The 20,070-nt window shown below is 27.6% G+C and overlaps 1 protein-coding gene across 1 annotated transcript in view; it reads right to left on the bottom strand.

Moving 5' to 3' along the window:
* The window catches only part of LOC101238484 (tyrosine-protein phosphatase non-receptor type 13), a 176,954-nt gene that overhangs the window by 115,919 nt on the left and 40,965 nt on the right, over positions 1 to 20,070 (bottom strand). Inside the window, exons 7-12 of the mRNA XM_065792946.1 lie at positions 18,905 to 19,106; positions 18,514 to 18,738; positions 17,310 to 17,409; positions 13,032 to 13,128; positions 12,893 to 12,961; positions 6,965 to 7,048 (exon numbers count right to left, since the gene is read on the bottom strand). Of these exons, the coding sequence (XP_065649018.1) occupies positions 6,965 to 7,048; positions 12,893 to 12,961; positions 13,032 to 13,128; positions 17,310 to 17,409; positions 18,514 to 18,738; positions 18,905 to 19,106 (777 nt within the window). The remainder of the gene's footprint in view (positions 1 to 6,964; positions 7,049 to 12,892; positions 12,962 to 13,031; positions 13,129 to 17,309; positions 17,410 to 18,513; positions 18,739 to 18,904; positions 19,107 to 20,070) is intronic.

Below are 20,070 nucleotides of genomic sequence, written 5' to 3'. Positions count from 1 at the left end.
AATATCTTTTCCTCAATGAGTTTTCTAGTATTTTTTAATCATTAGTTATGATTCTATTTCCAAGCCTTCTGGGTCCACTGTAGAACTGTTATGCTGTCAAAAGATAACAAACAAAAACACCAATGTTTCAAAGGAGTATGTGAAAATGAAAGGTACCTGAACATTATAGTCTGTAAGATGAAGTGGTCATGATAACCAAGCGGGAGTGTAATAAACAAAGTTAAAGTTAATAAAAGATGTCATTTGCAATAAGAAGTTACAAGTGAAGTTGTAATAGCAAATTACTAATAGATGTCACATAGTTGTTTATATATAAATGAAATAATTGTAAATATCTTGGGAATTTAGTTTAAGTATAAAATGTGTTGAATTTTACTACAAGATATCAGCAATTTAAGCATAATTAACAATTGATTTTTATGTAAATGTACATTGTAATGTACAATGTAACATTGAATATCAGGATATAATAAAGATCACTAGCATTTTTATTAAGTGAACGTGTAAAAACAGAATTGAAGAGCTAAGTGCTAAAAGTATACATGTCACAAAGTAAATGTTTTGACAAAACCTACTTTGATCAGAGATATAATACTTCAAAATAAAGATTTAAAATGGCTGATCAAAGTAGATTTTCTTAAAACATTTGTTTTGTGACTCAAGTACTTTTAACACTAAGCTCTTCAATAATTAAAAACTATATGTATTATAAAAAAAACTTTTGAACACTTTTTTTTATCAAAAAGTTTTTGAAATCTCAAAATACAGAATAAACACCATACAAAGTAGACAAAATACCAAACTGAAAAAAATCAACTTGGGATTAAACTTGTAAGTTGAAATACATTAAAATTAAAGTTTTTTTCCTTAGATATTTGAGTAAATTACTTATACTAAATATTAAAATATTATTACTATTAGTGATTGATCGACCAAAATTCAGTTTCAGTATTGGTTTTGGTCAAAATTTCAATTCGAATCGATACTGAAATTTCAGTTTCAAAATTTTTTATAAATTTGGTAAGAAGCAAAATTTTAGTTGAAAAACATAAAGAAAACTGAAAATTTTGAATGACTTAAAAAAATTTTTTCAATTAAAAAAATAGTTACTTATATTATTTCCAAAAAATACTGTATCATTTTTAAATAAAATTTCAAGCCCATTGTTAAAAATTACTTAGTTTTTTTGGTTAGTAAATAGCGGTCACTCTTTTACTTCTTAAAAATATCACAACTGCAAATAATCACACCTTTGCGCAGTGGGCCAGAGGTGAGCAAAACCCTTCAAAACCAACTTTTATATTAGAGTAATTTATTTTTGTAAATGTAATCTAGAGACCCTCAGCACTCTAGCTAATAAAATGTTCTCCCTAATGTGATTTTTGAGCTATATCAATTTTACCACAAAAATGGCAATATTTTATTTTTCAAATATTGGTGAAAATGTAAAAAATCATATAAAAATGAAATATGATGGCAGCAAGACAATTTTAAAACATTTTAATATCTTAACAGTTTATATAAGTCCATTGACATCATATATTGAAATAAGAAGAAGATATATGAAAAATTATTTTTTATGTTCGCTTTTTTCAAAGCATTTTCCAATAAAACCCCTTAAAATGTGCAACATTTTTTTAACACACCTTTACACAAGCAGAGAAACACTAGGTTGCAATGGTTCGCACATGTGATCTACTTTAAATTACACTTTCATATATAGATAAAAATTTATAATCAAATTTTCTGAGCTCAGCTGAGCACAGTAGGTGCTAGGCTTTTTATTATAAATGATATCAAATCGTAGATTTTGCTTTATAACTGAAGAAGACACATAAAGAACAGTTTTAATCATTTAAATTTTTTTTTAATCTTTTTTAAATAACACTTTTAATGTTATAGTAAAAAGTTATGGAACATTTTATGAATGAGGAGGGAACAAATAAGGATTTGGAGACTGGGAGCAAATAAGTTCCAAAACCTCATCCCACTCCTCACCTCAAACATGAGGGCAACAAGTTGATAATACATTTTTTGTACTATTCTCAACTAGACTTGTATTCATCGATAAATTTTAAATTTCATTTTATTATCTCTCAAGTTGTAACCCCCTCAAATTGAGGGGGTTGAAACTTTATATAGCCATAATTTTTGGGATGGGGGGGGGGGGGGCATGACAATGAATTTTTGGGGCTTTTAGTTTTAATATCATCTAAATAACTTTTCTAAAATGCCTTTTTCATTTAGAAAATTGTACTTTAAATGTGTTTTTGTTCATTTAAATAATGCCCTTAAACTGGAAAAACTGTAATTTTAGTTGGGAAAAAAAGTCATTTCATACACCTTAATATTAATGCTTAAGGCTAAAATGAGAGCACTACGCAATGAAATCCTCAAGGCCTCAAACAAATTATGATCTTTTGATCAAAATGCTTTGCAGCTACGTTACTAAGGTATCCAGAATAAGGAAGAGTCAAGGAAAAGTCAAAATGTCCAATCAATCTGAGGAGGCCAAGGGGATCTTGATGTACTAATGTATGATTGTATGTCATCACTTTATATATAAAAAAATATGTTAATAAAGTTCAATTTAATTGAACGTTATTTGTTTATATTCACAATATCAAAGAGATTAAGTTTATAAAATAAATAAAAATCACAAAAACATCTTGACATCCCATGACTACACCTACCTGTGCAACCATAACCACTCTTGGAGACTAAATATGACCAGATTTGATTTTCCTGAAATCAATTACCTATATTTAGACATACAACATGTACCATCTTATTGAAAAACAATCGCAATATTCCAGGACCACCTTTGAACAACCCTAGAATAATAATCTGAGCAGTCATGACCTCTCCTGAAGGCTGAATATGCTCAGTTTCAAGTTCCCTAACCGCAATAACCTATATTTAGACATACATCATGTCACATCTAATTGAAAAACATCAGGACATCTCAGGACCACCCTTGACCACCGCTAAAATGATTATTTGAGCGGTCATAACCACTTCTAAAGACAGAATATGCACAGATTTGAATTCCCTGACAGCAGTTACCTATATTTAGATATGCAACATGTTCCATCTAATTTAAAAACCATAGAGAAACCCCATGACCATCCTTGACAACCCCTAAAATAACCACTTGTGTGATCATGACCATTCCAAAATTAAAATTGAGCCCAAAAATGAAATCCTTGGCCCCAAAAACCTCTATAAACATGTATCATATGTCTATATTTAACCCATAAATAGTTTTGCCATTTTTAAACAATTCTGGCTCACTGTGAATTGAAATGCGTATAATATTTAGAATTTTGCACTGCTCAGTTTCTATTTAAACTATTTAAACCAAATTTGTTTTTTTAAAACATTTTGTTTAAAAAAAAAAAATTTGGTTTAAATAGTTTAAATAGAAACTGAGCAAGGATATTATTTCATGGATGTAAGCTCTTAGCTAATTTATAGACCTTCTTATGAATTTTTCTTATTATTTATTTATGAATATTTATTTATTATTAATATATACTATGAAAAGAAATCATCAAAAAAGAAACAATAAATGTAAAAAATTAACAAATTTTAATAAAGAACAAATTTAAAATTGCATTTTTAGATAGCATTTTCTAATGAAATTAATTTTGTTCAGACAAAGAGAAAAGATGAAAATAAAGCAAGATAATGATTAACAGACAACTTAAAGATTTCAAATTATATGATTCAGGAATACGAAATAAAGGGAGCGAACTCCAAAGAACTGATGTTCAAAGAAAAAAACTAGACAAATAAGAATTTTTGGGGCATTTAGGAATAGTCACAGTAAAAGGATGAGACTTAATTGAATGACGCGTAACAGGAGAATGAATTTTCTAGAAGATGGCACAAGAGACACTAGCTCTTTAGAGCTGCGCCCATTATAGTATTTATAGAAAAGAAAAAGAGAAACAACATTACGACAATGTGACAATGATTGAAGTTTGGCTGCAAGAGTAGGTCAACTATGTTTATAATGCGTTTTTGCACCTTGTCTAAAAGAAAAAGAGTATAATTTAAAGATCCGCATCAGATATGGCAACAATATTCCATACAAAGACGGATTTGAGATTTATAGAGATAAAAAATAGAATCTATAAAAAAATGCAACCTTAGCATATGCTAATTTCGCCATGGATTTGAATTATGGTTTACAAAAAAGATCGGTAGAATGAGTCCTAGAAGACGAATGAAATAAACAAATAAGCAGTAGAACAAGAAGAAATCTATATATATTATGATTAATATATTATTATATATTATTATAAATCTATACATATTGATGATCAGAAAGAACTAATGTTCGAGGAAAAAACAAGACAAATAAGAAGTTATTAGATTCAAAATGGGAGATTAAGTGTTTGTTAATTAAATACTCAAAAACCTTACTTATGATATTAAGAAGCCTAATGGGAGGGTAGTTTTTTTTGGAGAATTTTTAAAATTAGGAATAACAGATACCACTTTCCAGCATGCTGGAAAACACTGGTTAAATAGTTTTGAAAGTATAGAAGACAGCTCCGGAGAACACTTCACCAAGACTATAACAGGTATGTTATCCGGACTACAAGCTGTAGAAGATGCAGGAAATCACTTTAGATACAGAAGCTAAAGTGATACGAATGTAAAGCAATGGATCAACCTGTTTGTTGACTTTATCAGGTTGGATGTGATTGGTGGAATCAAGAGATGATATTGATAAAAAGTTCTTAGCAAACTGTTCAGCTTTGTCTTAAGGTGAGATAATAAAATCTGAACCATGCAAGTCATGCATAAAAGTCACCAACAACAACGAAATTGGTTGAAGGATAAAGAAAAAGGAATCGGTCAATTTGATTAAAAAGAACAAAGAGAAATGTGATAGAGTGAAGTGGTGCTCAACGAAAGCACATGAAAGAATAGTCCGCAGATTCAAACCCAGTTTCCTTACAAATGGTTAAATTCTTACGAATGTAAATGCCCTGGCTAAACATGTGACTATTGGAGTCTTTACAAATGGAAGATAGCCATCAACACTAAGATTACAAGATGAGACAACTGAATTTAAACTTGTCTCACAAAGAGCAAGTAGGTCTGGTGAACTTTGCAAGAGATCAGACTCAGCAGAAGCAAAATTACTTCAAAGACCACAATTATTAGTAAATAATGTAATACAAATACATCTATGCCAACTAATAGATGAAGATAGGGTGCGAAGATGGTCAGCAGATAGAATCTGTTTACAACTTAAAGCTCAGAGCTTATGTGTTTACACTACTTACAATGCTTATATTTTTTAAAAAAGACTTCTTAAATAATTTAAAAGTTGAAACATAATTTTATCTTTAAGAATCTTCAGCAAATGCTCACAAATACAGTATACTCTTCAACAGATACAGTTTGTTACATCTTTTTATTTTTTTAACATTTTAACTTGAGTGTAGTTTTATTCATATACATTACTGTTAATTCCTTAATACACTTATTGTATTTTGCATTACAATATTATGCTAATTAAACACTCTGTGGTAGTCTGCAAGTTGCCACAAAAATACTATATTACAAAATTTATTATTACTACTGATGGTTGCTAACATTATAGCAATTTAAAATTTAAGAAGTAAAAAAAAGTATATATAAAACGTACAACAAATATATGGTATAAGATTTTCAAACAAAGGTTGCTTGAGTTTGATATTATGTTTATATATGTTTAGAATATGTGATCTGTTTATTTCATTTTAACAACTTTTGTGATTCTCTCATTCTATCTGCAGGACTAAATATCTGTCTTATTTTAAATTTGAAAAAAAACAAACTATTTGAACAAATACAAAGATGAAAGGTCTCATAACATTATTGTATTCATAAGTATGAAAAACTGTTGAAACTAGAAACGCTATCATACAATGATGAACTTCATTATCAAAGATTTTGCAAGTAAAGAAGGAAATTATTAAGATAACTAATATCTAAGAGAAAGTGAAACAACTAATAGGCTGAATTAAAGTCAAAATTAGACAAAAAGTGTAGAAATTATAGCAGCAAAATAAATTTATCTAAAAAATACATTTTTCCCCTTTGACGTTTCAGAACGAGAACATTTATCTTCCAAGCTTGAACCTCTCTTCCAACTTCATAAGGTTGCATCTCTTTCTCTTGTCTACAAATACTATTATGGCTGCTGCTCAATAAAACTATCATCTTTGGCTCCATAAACCAAAGTCATGTTTGATTGACTCGCCATTCAGCAAAGTTGCATCCTTTTACTGTATCTGTCCCTTCATGCCCTAAACATTTGGTTCATCTAGTTTTTTTCCCCACACTTTAATGCATATCATTTGGAAGCTACAACTTTTTAAATCTTTTGTCAACCATTTCCTTGCGCTTTAACTCTATACTTTGTTTCTTACAGCCTTATTGAGAGCAAGTTAGATTTTTTTTTTAAACATCATTTGGGGACCAGAGAGCAACTGATTTCTCGAGACAGAGGAAGTTTTTACTTAAGATTTAAGTAAATTTCTTAAACTTTTTTTAGTCAAAATTCTTTATATTATTTAAAAACTTGAAAACTAAAAAACTTAAAAAAAGCTAACTAAAAACTCTTTTTTTAAAATTTTACTAAAATCAAATTCAATTTTCAATTTTGAAAATCTACAATAAATATAATATACAACCCTCGGGATTAGGAAAAATGAAGTCAGCAATAATTTGCCGACTTTATTCTTTTAGAGGTCAGCATTTGGCAATCCAAACCTTAATTCTGAAGGTTGAATATATGTTACAAATATAATAAAACAAATAAAACATTTATTTTCTTGAGTACATACATATAAGTGGTGTAATTATGATAATTAGAAAACTTGAATGAATAAAAATTAGATTTTTGAACATACCATTAAGCACTAAACTACATGTTTAAAATAAATTAACTATTTTTTACCTGAATAGTAGTTTGAATTTTCTGAGAATTAGGCAGTATAACAATTATGTAACGTGTTCCTTTCAATAACGGACCAAGACGAGGCTTAATTAAAAACAAAATATTTATGAACCAAAACAGTTTGTAAAAATCCTTTTTTATATCTGGTTAAAAAATATAGTCAATATTATGTATTTATATTTTCTGAATTTGCATACATATATATATATATATATATATATATATATATATATATATATATATATATATATATATATATATATATATATATATATATATATATACACACACACACACAATATATACATATTTATATATATATATATATACACACACACACACATACAATTCACAAAACCAATTCGCAGAAATCTGCCCTAAAAGTTATATATATATATACAGATATATAATATATATATATATATATATATATATATATATATCTGTATATATATATATATATATATATATATATATATATATATATATATATATATATATATATATATATATATATATATATATATATATGTATATATATATATATATATATATATATATATATATATATATATATATATATATATATATATATATATATATTCTTCCTGATGAACCTACTGATGGTGAAACACAGTGTTGAAGAAAGCAAAAATAAGATAAGTGTTTTAAACTAATTTATATATATCTATATAATAATATATATATCTTTGGCAGCAATCTTTTCATTTATTATTCTTTGTTTTTTTCTTCTTTTTCTAAAAAAGCCATATCGATTAAGACAAGCAAAAAAAGTGAGCAAAAGCTTATATAAATACGCTATAGTAGATATAAATACACTATAGTATATATATATATATATATATATATATATATATATATATATATATATATATATATATATATATATATATATATATATATATATATCAGGGTGTGACAGTTGCCCAAACTTTGTCATATGATGCTGTTCATAATTTTGGTATTGTATTTAGTCATAAAAATGACATATACAAAGTTTTTTTTGAAGATTCTTCCGCAATTAAATAAGCACCTGGAATTTGAAAATACAAAACTTAGCCCCAAAATCATTATTTCCTTAGTGTTACATTCTAATAATATGGTGGCACTCACAAAAAGAAAAAAAAAAAAAAAAAAAAGCTGGTTTCTCTTATTAACTTTATTTTACTAAATACAGCCATATAGAGTGCAAGATAATAAGAAAAAAATTCTTAAGAGGGTGTTATAAGGTGTAATAGTGCAAAATGAAATTATTTGATTTCCAGGACTAGAAACTATGATTTCACTTATTGTGCACAATATGGCTTTTGCTGATTTGAAATATGCTGTCTATGAGATTCTACTATACGGAGAGAACACCTAGAAAATGCTTCTCATCCCTAGTTACACCTAGAAAGTCATGGAATACTTTCACACCAGGTTCTGCTGCTTCATTTATTACCAGAAATTTGTTGACAACCACTTTTCACCTTATGGTAGTCTGTCCAGCGCAATTAGGTCAAAAAGAGAAGTAACATATTCTATTGAAAGGAGGAAGATAGGGCTTGCCATATCCCTCAAAATTAAATCCAACTGTCTTTGTTACGGAAGTGTTTTAAAGATAAAAATGGGATTCTTCATTTCCTCTTTGGTTTCTACTACTATCATAGATGCAAACAGTGCTAACAGAATAAACTTCTCAGAGTATTTTTAACTTTATTTGAGCCATGCTGAGCAAACTTTATCAAGTTTTCCACTAAATTCAAGTCATTCACTGGTGCGTTACCTGGTACAGGATAAATAAGCCATCACTGCACATAAACTGAAACTGTGAATACAACAAATGATTCCAACTTTATTATTTGGTTACTTGTAACAATTTCAGCTTTTGGAAAATGTTCTTTGATCTGTCTAAACAGAAGCACAATGTTCAGAGTATAAAGCATTTTACTCATGCAACTTGCTTTGTAAAAGGCACCAGGATAAAGCATCTTGAAGGTCTTTGGTTCAGACCAATTAGTTATTATGAGGAGACAAAGCTGAACCAGCTCTTTGTAGTTACTTTATGTGAATAATTATGTTAGAGATTCACAAAAAAATTTACCCATCTCTTGCTTAAATTCTTCTTCAATATCATATGAGGATGATAATACTTTGTTTATCTGATGACAGTTAAGGAAAATGTTTTTTGAACCTAGAAAAGTAAAAAAGATATAGTAAATAAATGTTAATTGTTGTAAGTTCAAACTATAGCTTGTTAGTTGACTTTGCTATGATGTTTCTAAGAACTTAACCAGTTTCTTTAGTTGATTTTGGATGTGGGAATGCCAAGGAGCTTTATTCCATCAGCTCCAGACACTAGAACTGGCAATTGGTCATCCATTACTTTGAATCAAGAGTGTCCATAAGTTTTCAATCCCAATGCACTAGCATTTTTGGTGATAGCATCCAATTTTCTTTGATCTTCACACTTATTTTTGGTTTTATACCAGTGGGCTGCCCTTGCTTTTGAACATAGTTTGTAAGATTCACCCCCCACATGCAGCTACAAGAGAGTACAACAATGACACTAAGTTGGATTGATGAGATAATGTTATAGATACTGCATGAAACAAGGTCAGGGTTTTTCAAAATGCCATGAGGAACAAAGATATCTATGCTACATTTAACTATTCTTCTGTGTTTCCGACTCTGTGCTCTGATGCTAATTTTTTGAACATTTTAATTGTCACAAGAGCTACTACCTATTTAAAGATTTATCATTTCAAAAATTTACACAGGTTCATTTCTTCTTGCTTCAGATTATTTTTTTATCTTTCTTTGACTTCTGTGACTACCTTGTCCATCCAATATGTAGCTACTCTACCACACAACATTTTTTTTTCATAAATTTAATATCAACATCAATGGTATTTTGTTGATAAGTAATAATTTCATACATATGTTGTGTATCTTTTTATCCATGATTAAATACTATATATATATATATATATATATATATATATATATATATATATATATATATATATATATATATATATTTATATTCAACTTAGTTTCTCCGCGCAGCGGCCTTGCTCGGAAAGGTTTGTGTTTCGGAGTTAAAGAGTTGAGAGAGGGTTGTACCACGAATAACAACTAAAAAAAAAAAAAAAAAAAAATAAGTAGCCTCCTCGACTGTAGTGGCCCCCCTCGGGCCTTGGGGAGGCGAATAATCTAAAAAAAAAAAAAAAAAAAAATATATATATATATATATTTATATATATATATATATATATATATATATATTTATATATATATATATATATATATATTATACAAAATATAATAACAATATTTATATATATAAATATATATATATATATATATATATATATATATATATATATATATATATATATATATATATATATATATATATATATATATCATAAATTTCTTAAAAAATATGAATATGAATATATTTCTGAAGAATTTTTCAATGTCATTTATAAATAGAAATAATCTAATCTGAAGTAAAAATCTGAAATTAATGACATTAATATATAATAATAGATAAAAATGATGATAAAATAAATAATAATAACAATAATAACAATATTAATACTTATTATATTATACAAAATTGAAGACATTTTTTTTCTTACCTTAATTAAAATTAATTAAAAGCTAGAAGATGCTAACTCCGACTTAAAACACTCCCTGCCTTAGGGCTCTTGGTTGATTATAAAGGCTAGAGATTTCGATAAAAGTGATAAAAGTCTAGTGTCTCGATAAAAATACTCATCTTGGGCAGATGTAAAATGCATCCGCCTACTGTCTTGTAGAAGGCCTCTTAGGGTAAGACTTAAGGGGTAAACAGATTCTATCTGTTGACCAGCCTCGCACCCCTTCTTCATCTATTAGACTGATGCAGATATATTATATATAGATAGACCTACTTGCTCTTTGTAAGACTAATTTGAGTTCGGCTGTCTCAGTGTTGATAGTTATCTTTCTTTAATTTGTAAAGACTCCAGTAGTCACATGCTTGGCTTGGGCATTTACATTCGTAAGAATTCACCCATTTGTCATAAAACTAGGTTTGAATCCACAGACTATTCTTTTATTTGCTTTCGATTAGCACCACTTCACTCTATTGCCTTTCTCTTTGTTCTATATCGCTCTCCTTCATCTCAAGACTGCACTCTTTTTGATGTTATTTCTGATCATATTGACCAAGCCCTCTCTCCTTATCCATCAGCTAATATAGTTGTTGTCGGTGACTTTAATGCTCACCACTCTGAATGGCTTAGCTCTAGTGTCAGTGATTCTGCAGGCTTTAAAGCCCACAACTTTTGTCTTTCTCAATCCCTAACTCAAATAGTCAACTTTCCAGCTCGTTTTGTTTTTAATCCTAGTCAGTGCTCAGTTTCTCCACATTTACCCTTTTGTGCTTCTGATCACAGTTTGATCTCTCTAAAACTAATATCTCATTCTTCCTCATCACCTGAATCCCCCTATTATCGTACCTCTTACAACTACAGTAAAGCTGACTGGGATTCTCTCCAGGATTTTCTCCGTGATGGCCCTTGGGTAGAAATCTTTTGTCTTCCTGTCGACAAATGTGCTTCTTACATATCTTCGTGGATTCAGGGTGGCATGGAATCTTTAGTTCCCTCTCGACGATTCCAGGTCAAGCCTCACTCTCCTCCATGGTTTTCCTCACACTGTGCTGCTGCGATTGCCAATCGAAACCGTTACTTCCATATTTATCAGCAAAACAATTCTCCAGAAAACAGACGTCTGTTTATTACTGCTAGAAACCATTGTAAAAAGGTTTTGTCTAACGCCAAAGCCCGCTATTCTCAGTTCATGAAATCTCGTCTCAAAAATTAGGCTCTCGTGAGTTCTGGAGAATCTTTAATAGTATCAATAATAAGGGCAAATCTTTAATTCCACCTCTCTTGTATGGTTAAGATTTTGTCACCTCACCTAAAGACAAAGCTGAATTGTTTGCTAAAAACTTTCCATCAATATCATCTCTTGATTCCACTAGTTGCGTTCTACCTGATATTGCCAACAAACAGGTTTATCCATTGCTTGACATTCATATCACTCCAGCATCTGTATCTAAAGTGATTTTCTGCCTAGACTCTTCTACAGCTTGTGGCCCGGACAACATACCTGTTATTGTCTTGCAGAAGTGTTTTCCGGAGCTATCGTCTATACTCTCAAAACTGTTCAACAAGTGCTTATCAGAGTCTTGCTTTCCAGCCTGCTGGAAAGCGGCATCTGTTATCCCTATCTCCAAAAATCCTGGAGAGCGATCTGATTCGTCTAACTACCGTCCCATTAGTCTTCTTCCTATCATAAGCAAGGTTTTTGAATCTTTAATTGACAAACACTTTTGAATCTTTAATTGACAAACAGTAGGTTTTATCGTGCATTAGATAAAGGTGGAGAGGTTAAGGCCATCGCTCTTGACATTTCAAAAGTTTTTGATAAAGTTTGGCATGCTGGTCTTCTCCATAAGCTTTCTTCTTATGGTGTATCTAGCAGCACCTTTAAGATTATTGAATCCTTCCTAAGGTTGCATCTCTTTATCGAGCTCGACACTTTCTTACTTCGGATTCTATTCTCTATCTCCACAAATCTCAAATCCGACCTTGTATGAAATACTCTTACCATATCCGGGGTGGACCTTCCAATGACGCCCTTTCTCCTCCAGACAAGGCGCAAAAACGCATCGCAAACATAGTCGCAGCCAACCATTATCACATCGCCATTTTTACATAAAATTCAAAATAATCTTTACAATATTATTATACATAAATTTTATAAATAAAAATCCGCATAATATGATTTTCAAAAAGACATCTAATGTTTTTTAAAATTTAAAAGTAAAAAATTTCTAAGAATATAAATAAAAAATAGTGAAAAACTTACAGGAGATATATCAATAACTGCCAAGTCAGGATTTTCAGTAACTTGAATAAACTCAGGGCCCAAGTTCAACTTAAAAAAAAGTGATTTATTTTTAATAAATCATCAGTAAATTCAACAAAGTTCACAAAAAATACCTTACCTGACAAATATTCTGTAAACTTTGTAGGTCAGTTGTTTGATATAAATAGTGAGGAGCACTTTTAAAGCTTTGTGATATTGAAGCAAAACTGCTACATCTATCATTAAAAATAAAAAATACTTAAAAAATTTGATACCAAAAATCATCAAAAAATAAAAATCAAGATTATCTAAAATTTAAAAACATCTGTATTTAAAAAAAAATTTAAAAACATCTGTATTTTAAAAAAATTCAAAAAACATTTGTATTTAAAAAAAAATATTTAAAAACATCTGTATTTTAAAAAATGTATTTGCATTTATTTGAAATTAAATTTGAAAAAATAAACTTGCATAACAAAACTCTTCTATTCAATAATGTGAAATTTATTCAATACTCTGAAATTTCATTCAACTTGAAAGATAGCTTAAGCTTTATCTGAAAATTTTATATTTGAACCTTCTTTTTTGCTTACATTTATATCAAACCTCTCTATTGTAAACCTCTCTATCGTTAAATTTTATATTAAAAATTCTACAACAAAAATTACTTTTAACTAATTATAAATATAGAAAATGGCTATATTTTATTAATTTTTTTCTTCTTGCATCTTATAATAATAATAATAATGATACTATATTTCAAATTAAAGTCTTTAAATAGGATCGGAGGACAAGTGACTCAAGTGTGTCTGAGAGTGTGCCTGGGCTGTAGACTAGGGATTTGCTTATTTAGAAGAGCAAAAAGTGGGCAGAAAAACTTGCCCCCTTTATTATTTGAGATTTAAGTAGTTAATGAATGGTAATTTATTAAAAGTAATAATTCTTCCGCAGGCAGTCTAATGACCATTCTTTGGCAGGCAATCTAATGGTCATTCTAAGTATTTTTTTCAAAATCCATATTGCTTTACGAAATGAACTTTACTTCTAAATAGAAAGCATCAAAAATTATATAAATACTCCTATAATAGAAACAATTGAATATCCATGGGTACCCTGAAGGTCACCCAAGTCCTTATGTTGTATCTCATGAAATTTTCTTTTTGAATTTGAATGCAGTTTATTTGTACATTCTATAAGTGTAAAAACATAAATCATTTGTTCGTAGCTTTTTGTGAAAACTTGCTTAGAAGTTTTATAAAAAATGATGCTTTGGTATTAAAATAATATTTCTCTGTCAGCAATTAGCTGTTTATTTTCTGTAATTAAAACAACCCAATTGGTGATTGCAATATTTATTTGTTTCAGATTGGATAATAGCTGTTGTCTATGGACATTCCTTTAAAAGACTTAATATAGTAACAGTGGGTATAATAATAAAGATAATAGTGTTTTTATCTCCTAACATTCTTTTTATCTTCAGTTCTAACAAGTTAGAACTAGTTAGAAAATGTTAGAACTAGTTCTAAATCAAAAAAATACTTTACTAAAAATTACAACATATTATTCTGTTTGAAAAAAGGTAACAATTTAACTTAAATGTAGAAAAAACATTTTAACCAGATCATGGTTATCAACTGAGTAGTTTTCCCAAAAGTACTTCTTGATAAGATTTTTAAAATTTTTTTCTCGCTTTGGTAAACCATGATCTGCCTGAAATCATTTTTCTATGTACAAAAAAAATCTATTGAGTTTAGAGAAAGTAGATTGAAAGATCGAAGAACTTTTTATTCACCAATGTAGTTTTATTTTAACTTGAGATTTTAGTCCCACTAAAAAGCTTTACAATAGTAATATATTATAATAAAGTATTATATTTTGATTAAGTTTAAAAGTTTGTAATATAAAATAAAAGATTATTAAATGAATAAACATTGTTTTGTTATTGTTTACTATATTGAAAGAATCATTCCTGTTATATGCAATAATATTGATGAGTTAGTTCCAACAGTTTTGCAACATAGATCTTTTATATCAGAGAATGTAGATATTAGGATTGGGGTAGATGGAGTGAAGGGTTATCTAAAAGTTACCTTATCAATTACTTTGAAGGCTGAGCTAGATCCACATTTAAGTGAAAAAAACAGGAGAAAAATATTCTGATGAGTATAAATGTGAAGTTTCTAAAGATTTGTATGAAAATTTGTTTGAGAACACTAATTAGGTGTTTCTATTTGTAAATAGTTATCTGTCTACAGTAAACCTTACCAGAGTGTCTTATAAAAGTAGAATGAAAAGCATATTAATTAGGACAAGCATAACAACTTTAAAGGTAAATATATGAAGGCTTTAAAAAACTTTGAGAGGCAACGTGTTTTTATGGATGCTTTAAAAAAACATTCAACCCAAACTACTATGACTTATAAAAAGATTTTTACAGAGTTTTAGAGATCATGGTTTAAACATTACTCTTAAAGTTCATATAGTGGAGTAGCAATGAGAATAGTTTTTTGTTAAAGGAGAAAAGTTTGTATATTTAAAAAAGCAAGAATTAACATTTTGACTGTAATTATAAAAATTTGTTTCTCAAATAATTTGGATAAAGGTTTAAGGTATTGGAATCAGCAACCATTGGAATCAGTTCATTAAGATTTCAAACTGTTTTGGTAAACAAATACATATACTTTATAGTTATAATATTTTAGTATAATATTTTTGTTGTACTAAATATTTCCTTTCTAGAAAATATACTTTTTGTTTCAGATTTTTTATCCTGAATTGATAGCTTTAGGCTAAGCTTTGTATTTCTGAAAAACCTTTACAAAAACCTTTAAAAAACTTTTATTCTCCTAATAAAAAAACTATAGTAAGTCAAACAGCCAAACAAATCAAATATCGCTAATTGATCTCATCGCTAGGATCTGAAGGTGTGTCAGATGGGGCCTAATCTTTAATTAAAACAAGCCTTGCAGTAGAGTTTTCTCAAAAAGCTACCAACACTGCTTTCAAATCAAAAAAGATAACTAGATAAGATAGATAACTTAGATAAGATCGTGAACTATTATTTTGTACTATATATATATATATATATATATATATATTTATATATATATATATATATATATATATATATACATATATATATATATATATTTATATATCAGGGTGTTAGCCAGCCCAACGTATACTGCATAATTCCCAATGGGTTTAAAATTCCCAAAATTCAATAACTTTTGTTTTTATTTTGAAGTAATAAGACAATACAAATGAAAATTCCCAATATTTTGTATAACAATAAGATTTTCCAATTTCACAAAAATTAGTTTCTCCTTGTTCTCTTTGATGATTTAAACCATAATCAAACTAAAACTTTTAATTGTATAGGATAGGATTTAAATGCCTCCTGATTTTAGAGAACTGTTATGATAAACTTCTACTCTAATGAAACTGCTTTTTGCATATCTAATAACTGTATTTATCAGCTATCAAAAACACATTTTTTTTTCAAAACATTAAAAATTGTGAAAAAATCAGAGTTGGGAATCATGAAAAAAGACATATTAGTCTTTATGAAAAAAATTCAAATTAAAACATCACAGATATGGCCACAAGTTGGTATAATGCAACAGTTGGTATAAGAAAACTGCAGATAAAATTCCACTGAAAAACCATAAAGGTCATCCATGAACAAATTAGAAGCAAGTCAGCTCAATTAGGAAGATTAATTGAAAAAGAATTTGAAATCAATCCCAAAACCATGGTTGATTTGATTGAAACAAACAACATATGAAAGGCTTTGAAAAATAACCTTTGGTATGAAAAAAATCTACTTATAAAAAATTAAGAAACTTTAATTGTTAAGCTTCATTTGTTTCATCGCTTTTACATTCACCCTACCATCACAATTTTTACATTCAACCTATCATCACACTTTTTACATACACCCTATCACAACATTCTTTTTCTTCACCCTATCATCACACTTCTTACCTTCACCCTTTCATTACACTTCTTACCTTCACCTTATCATATTCACCCTATCACTCAAACATCTTTTTATCTATGTCTATTTATCCATTGCAAAAAAATTGATGCTTGACTTTCTTCAATACTCTCTAAACTAAATAATAAGTGAATATTGTTTCCCTACCTGTTAAAAAAATGGTAAACTATTTATTATAATTTCACAGTTAATACACTTTTAAAATTTTAAAACAATTAATACACTTTTAAACATTTAAAACATTTAATAAACCTTTAAACAAAATATTGATACTTAAAAATTGCCAATTCTAAAAATATTGTTATCTTTAAAATGTCCAAACTTATTTTATTAATTTGATTATTAATAAAAAAATAAATTGGCTCAGGCTCTGAATAAGAAACTGTATAATTAAGATCAGAAATTTTAAATTGTCACCTATTCATTTTATCACTATCCAGTGTGTAGGTACCTTGTGTTAACGAACCTTGTGATGAATAACATTTGTTGCCAATGTTTCCTTCACTTTTTTGAAAACCTAAATAATGTACATTTTGCAACAAGATTAATCTATGCATTACTTTTTTCAAATGCAGCATGTAACCATGACATTCCATGTCATGCAATGTTTTTAGTATCATGAATAAATTCTTGATGTTGCTAAATCATGTCTTATCATAACAATTCTCAATTTATTAAAAACTTGAAAACACATTATTTTCAAAAAAAAGACAAATAATGAATCTTACAATATGAATGTTATAAATAAATAAAAAATGTGCTTATTTAGTAATGTTTAAAAATATACTTATTTAGAAATGTTTTAAAATATTATTAATAAATAAGCTTTTGAGTGTTAAAGCATAATTGTTTTACAAATTGACTAATGTTAGGCTTTGTTAACTTACTATGAAAGAGTAGATTTTAAAAAATCTGTTAACCAAAAATTTGTATTAAAAATTATTCTTACTGTTATGATTAATTGTTCCTTTTGAAAGACCCACTTTTAGAGTTCACATGATTCAAGTATTTTGTCTTGATTCAGAATTTTAGCATTAATTAATTTTGTGTAATCAATTAAAATTATAAAAGTATTGTTGCAATAATTTGTAGCAATAATATGGACAAAAAATATTTTCTCTTTTATAAACTGTCAAAGAAAAACCATGTGTTATATGATTATATATAAATAGAGAGAGAGAGAAACATAAAAACATTTCACTTTTTCTCAATTTTATTTTGAATAATTCACTTATCACAAAGTATAAAAATTTTTTATATTATTCATTTTTACATGTTAATATATATTATACACTAATGTATTATATTATATTATTAAATTAATACATTTTAATATTTATTCATGTAATACACTACTAGTAGAATAATATATGAATATGTTATCATTACATTTTTTTATATTAATTAGTTTTGTGATGATCATGAAGATACTTTGTGATAATTGTGGAGACATTGTGACAAATAGAGATGTTTGATATTTATGGAGATGGTTAATTATGGAGATACAATGTGCATGCAGATGTTGTGAGATGATCATAATGATTCATAATGATAATTATATAGGTGCTTTGTGATAAGCATTAAAATGCTCTGTGATAAAAAAAAATATAATAAAACTTACTAAATACATTTTCTTTAAGAAACAAATCTTGCTCAAGTTCTTCACTTAGTCCATGTAAAGTAGGCATGCTTGTAAATGATTTTAGTTTCTCAATAGATTTGTTACTAGATGTTAAGTATGACATTTCATTCAGGTCAAGCAATGTTTTAAAATCTGGTACAGAAAAACTTGGTGACCATGCAGTTTTAAAGGATGTGTTTGATGCATCTTGGTTTAGTCTTTTATCTTTATTTGTAATATTAAATTTAAAAATATAAAATTTTCTAATAAAAGCAAGTTCATAATTCAATATTTAATTTTTTTTAAATTTAAACTTTTTTAATAATATACTTTTATTTTCTACAATCAAAAACTAGCATAAAAAAAGAATTATAAAAGAATACAAAATTACCACTAGAATGATTTTGAAACAAATTCTGTGATTCCAAACTTTCTAAATTACATCTTTTTACTAAATCAGTTTTTTCAGAAATTGAATCTTCAAAACATTTGCTTTTTATTTTTAGAGGCCCAGGGTCAAAGGGATGTTCACCATATTCCTTTTGCATAAAACTATGTTTAGGTAAAACTAACGGTATCTCTTCTGGAAGTTGCTAATAAATAATGTGAAAACTATTTTATTATACAAAGATCTATTTTATTAAAACTATTTTATTATACAAATCTTAAATCTAAAGATGCATTATATTAATCTATTATCTTTGAAACACTATTGCACCACAACAAGAAGAAAAGAAAGACATGTACTATAAACAAAATAAATGTTTAAATATAAAAGTTGCCACAACTACCAAATATTTAGTTTTGAAATTATTTTAGTTATTTATATTTAAATAATTTTAATTTGTTATTTATATTTAAATAATTCCATTTTAATTTGATTCTTATCTATATGATAATATCTCATCTACATCTGCTATGGTTATTTAGTAGCATAAGAATGATTTTTATTGCTTAAAACTATTTTTAGTTAAATGTCTTTCAGAGTAAATCAAAATCATTTTCCCGATTTTTCTAATTAAAGAATGTGATTTTGAGGTTTCTGATTATAATGACTGTGATATGGAGTTCGAACCAAACAATTCTGATCCATAACTTTATATAAATATAGATTATGACACAAAGTATGGTATTAGCGCTCCAAATAATTATTTGAAGGTTACAGATCAACACTAATCAGCAGAACTAATAAAAATTGAAAAGTAGGCAATTAAATAATTTTCAGAATAATTAAAATTTTGCACTTTTTTTGTGAACTAAAGATTGTTTAGTCTTAAAACTGTTTAATATAGCAATCATAAACATTTTTAAATTTTAGTAACAATTTAATAACTTTTAAATTCTTTTTTAAATGTTAAAATATTTTTATTAGAAAGTTTGATTTGCTAAAGTTGGCAATCAAATTTGATCAGCCAAAATTAATTTTCAAAGTATCAATTTTTCTGAAAGTCAACAATAATTGATCGTTTATCAGCTATTATTTAGAGCGTTGTGATATAGAAAAACTAAGACTATATATTAAGATTTTGCAGCCTATAATAATAATGGTAATCAAGA

This window comes from Hydra vulgaris, chromosome 03 (genome assembly GCF_038396675.1).
Source record: "Hydra vulgaris chromosome 03, alternate assembly HydraT2T_AEP".
NCBI classification, from domain to species: Eukaryota; Metazoa; Cnidaria; class Hydrozoa; order Anthoathecata; family Hydridae; genus Hydra; species Hydra vulgaris.
This window is presented reverse-complemented; position numbering and strand designations above follow the sequence as displayed.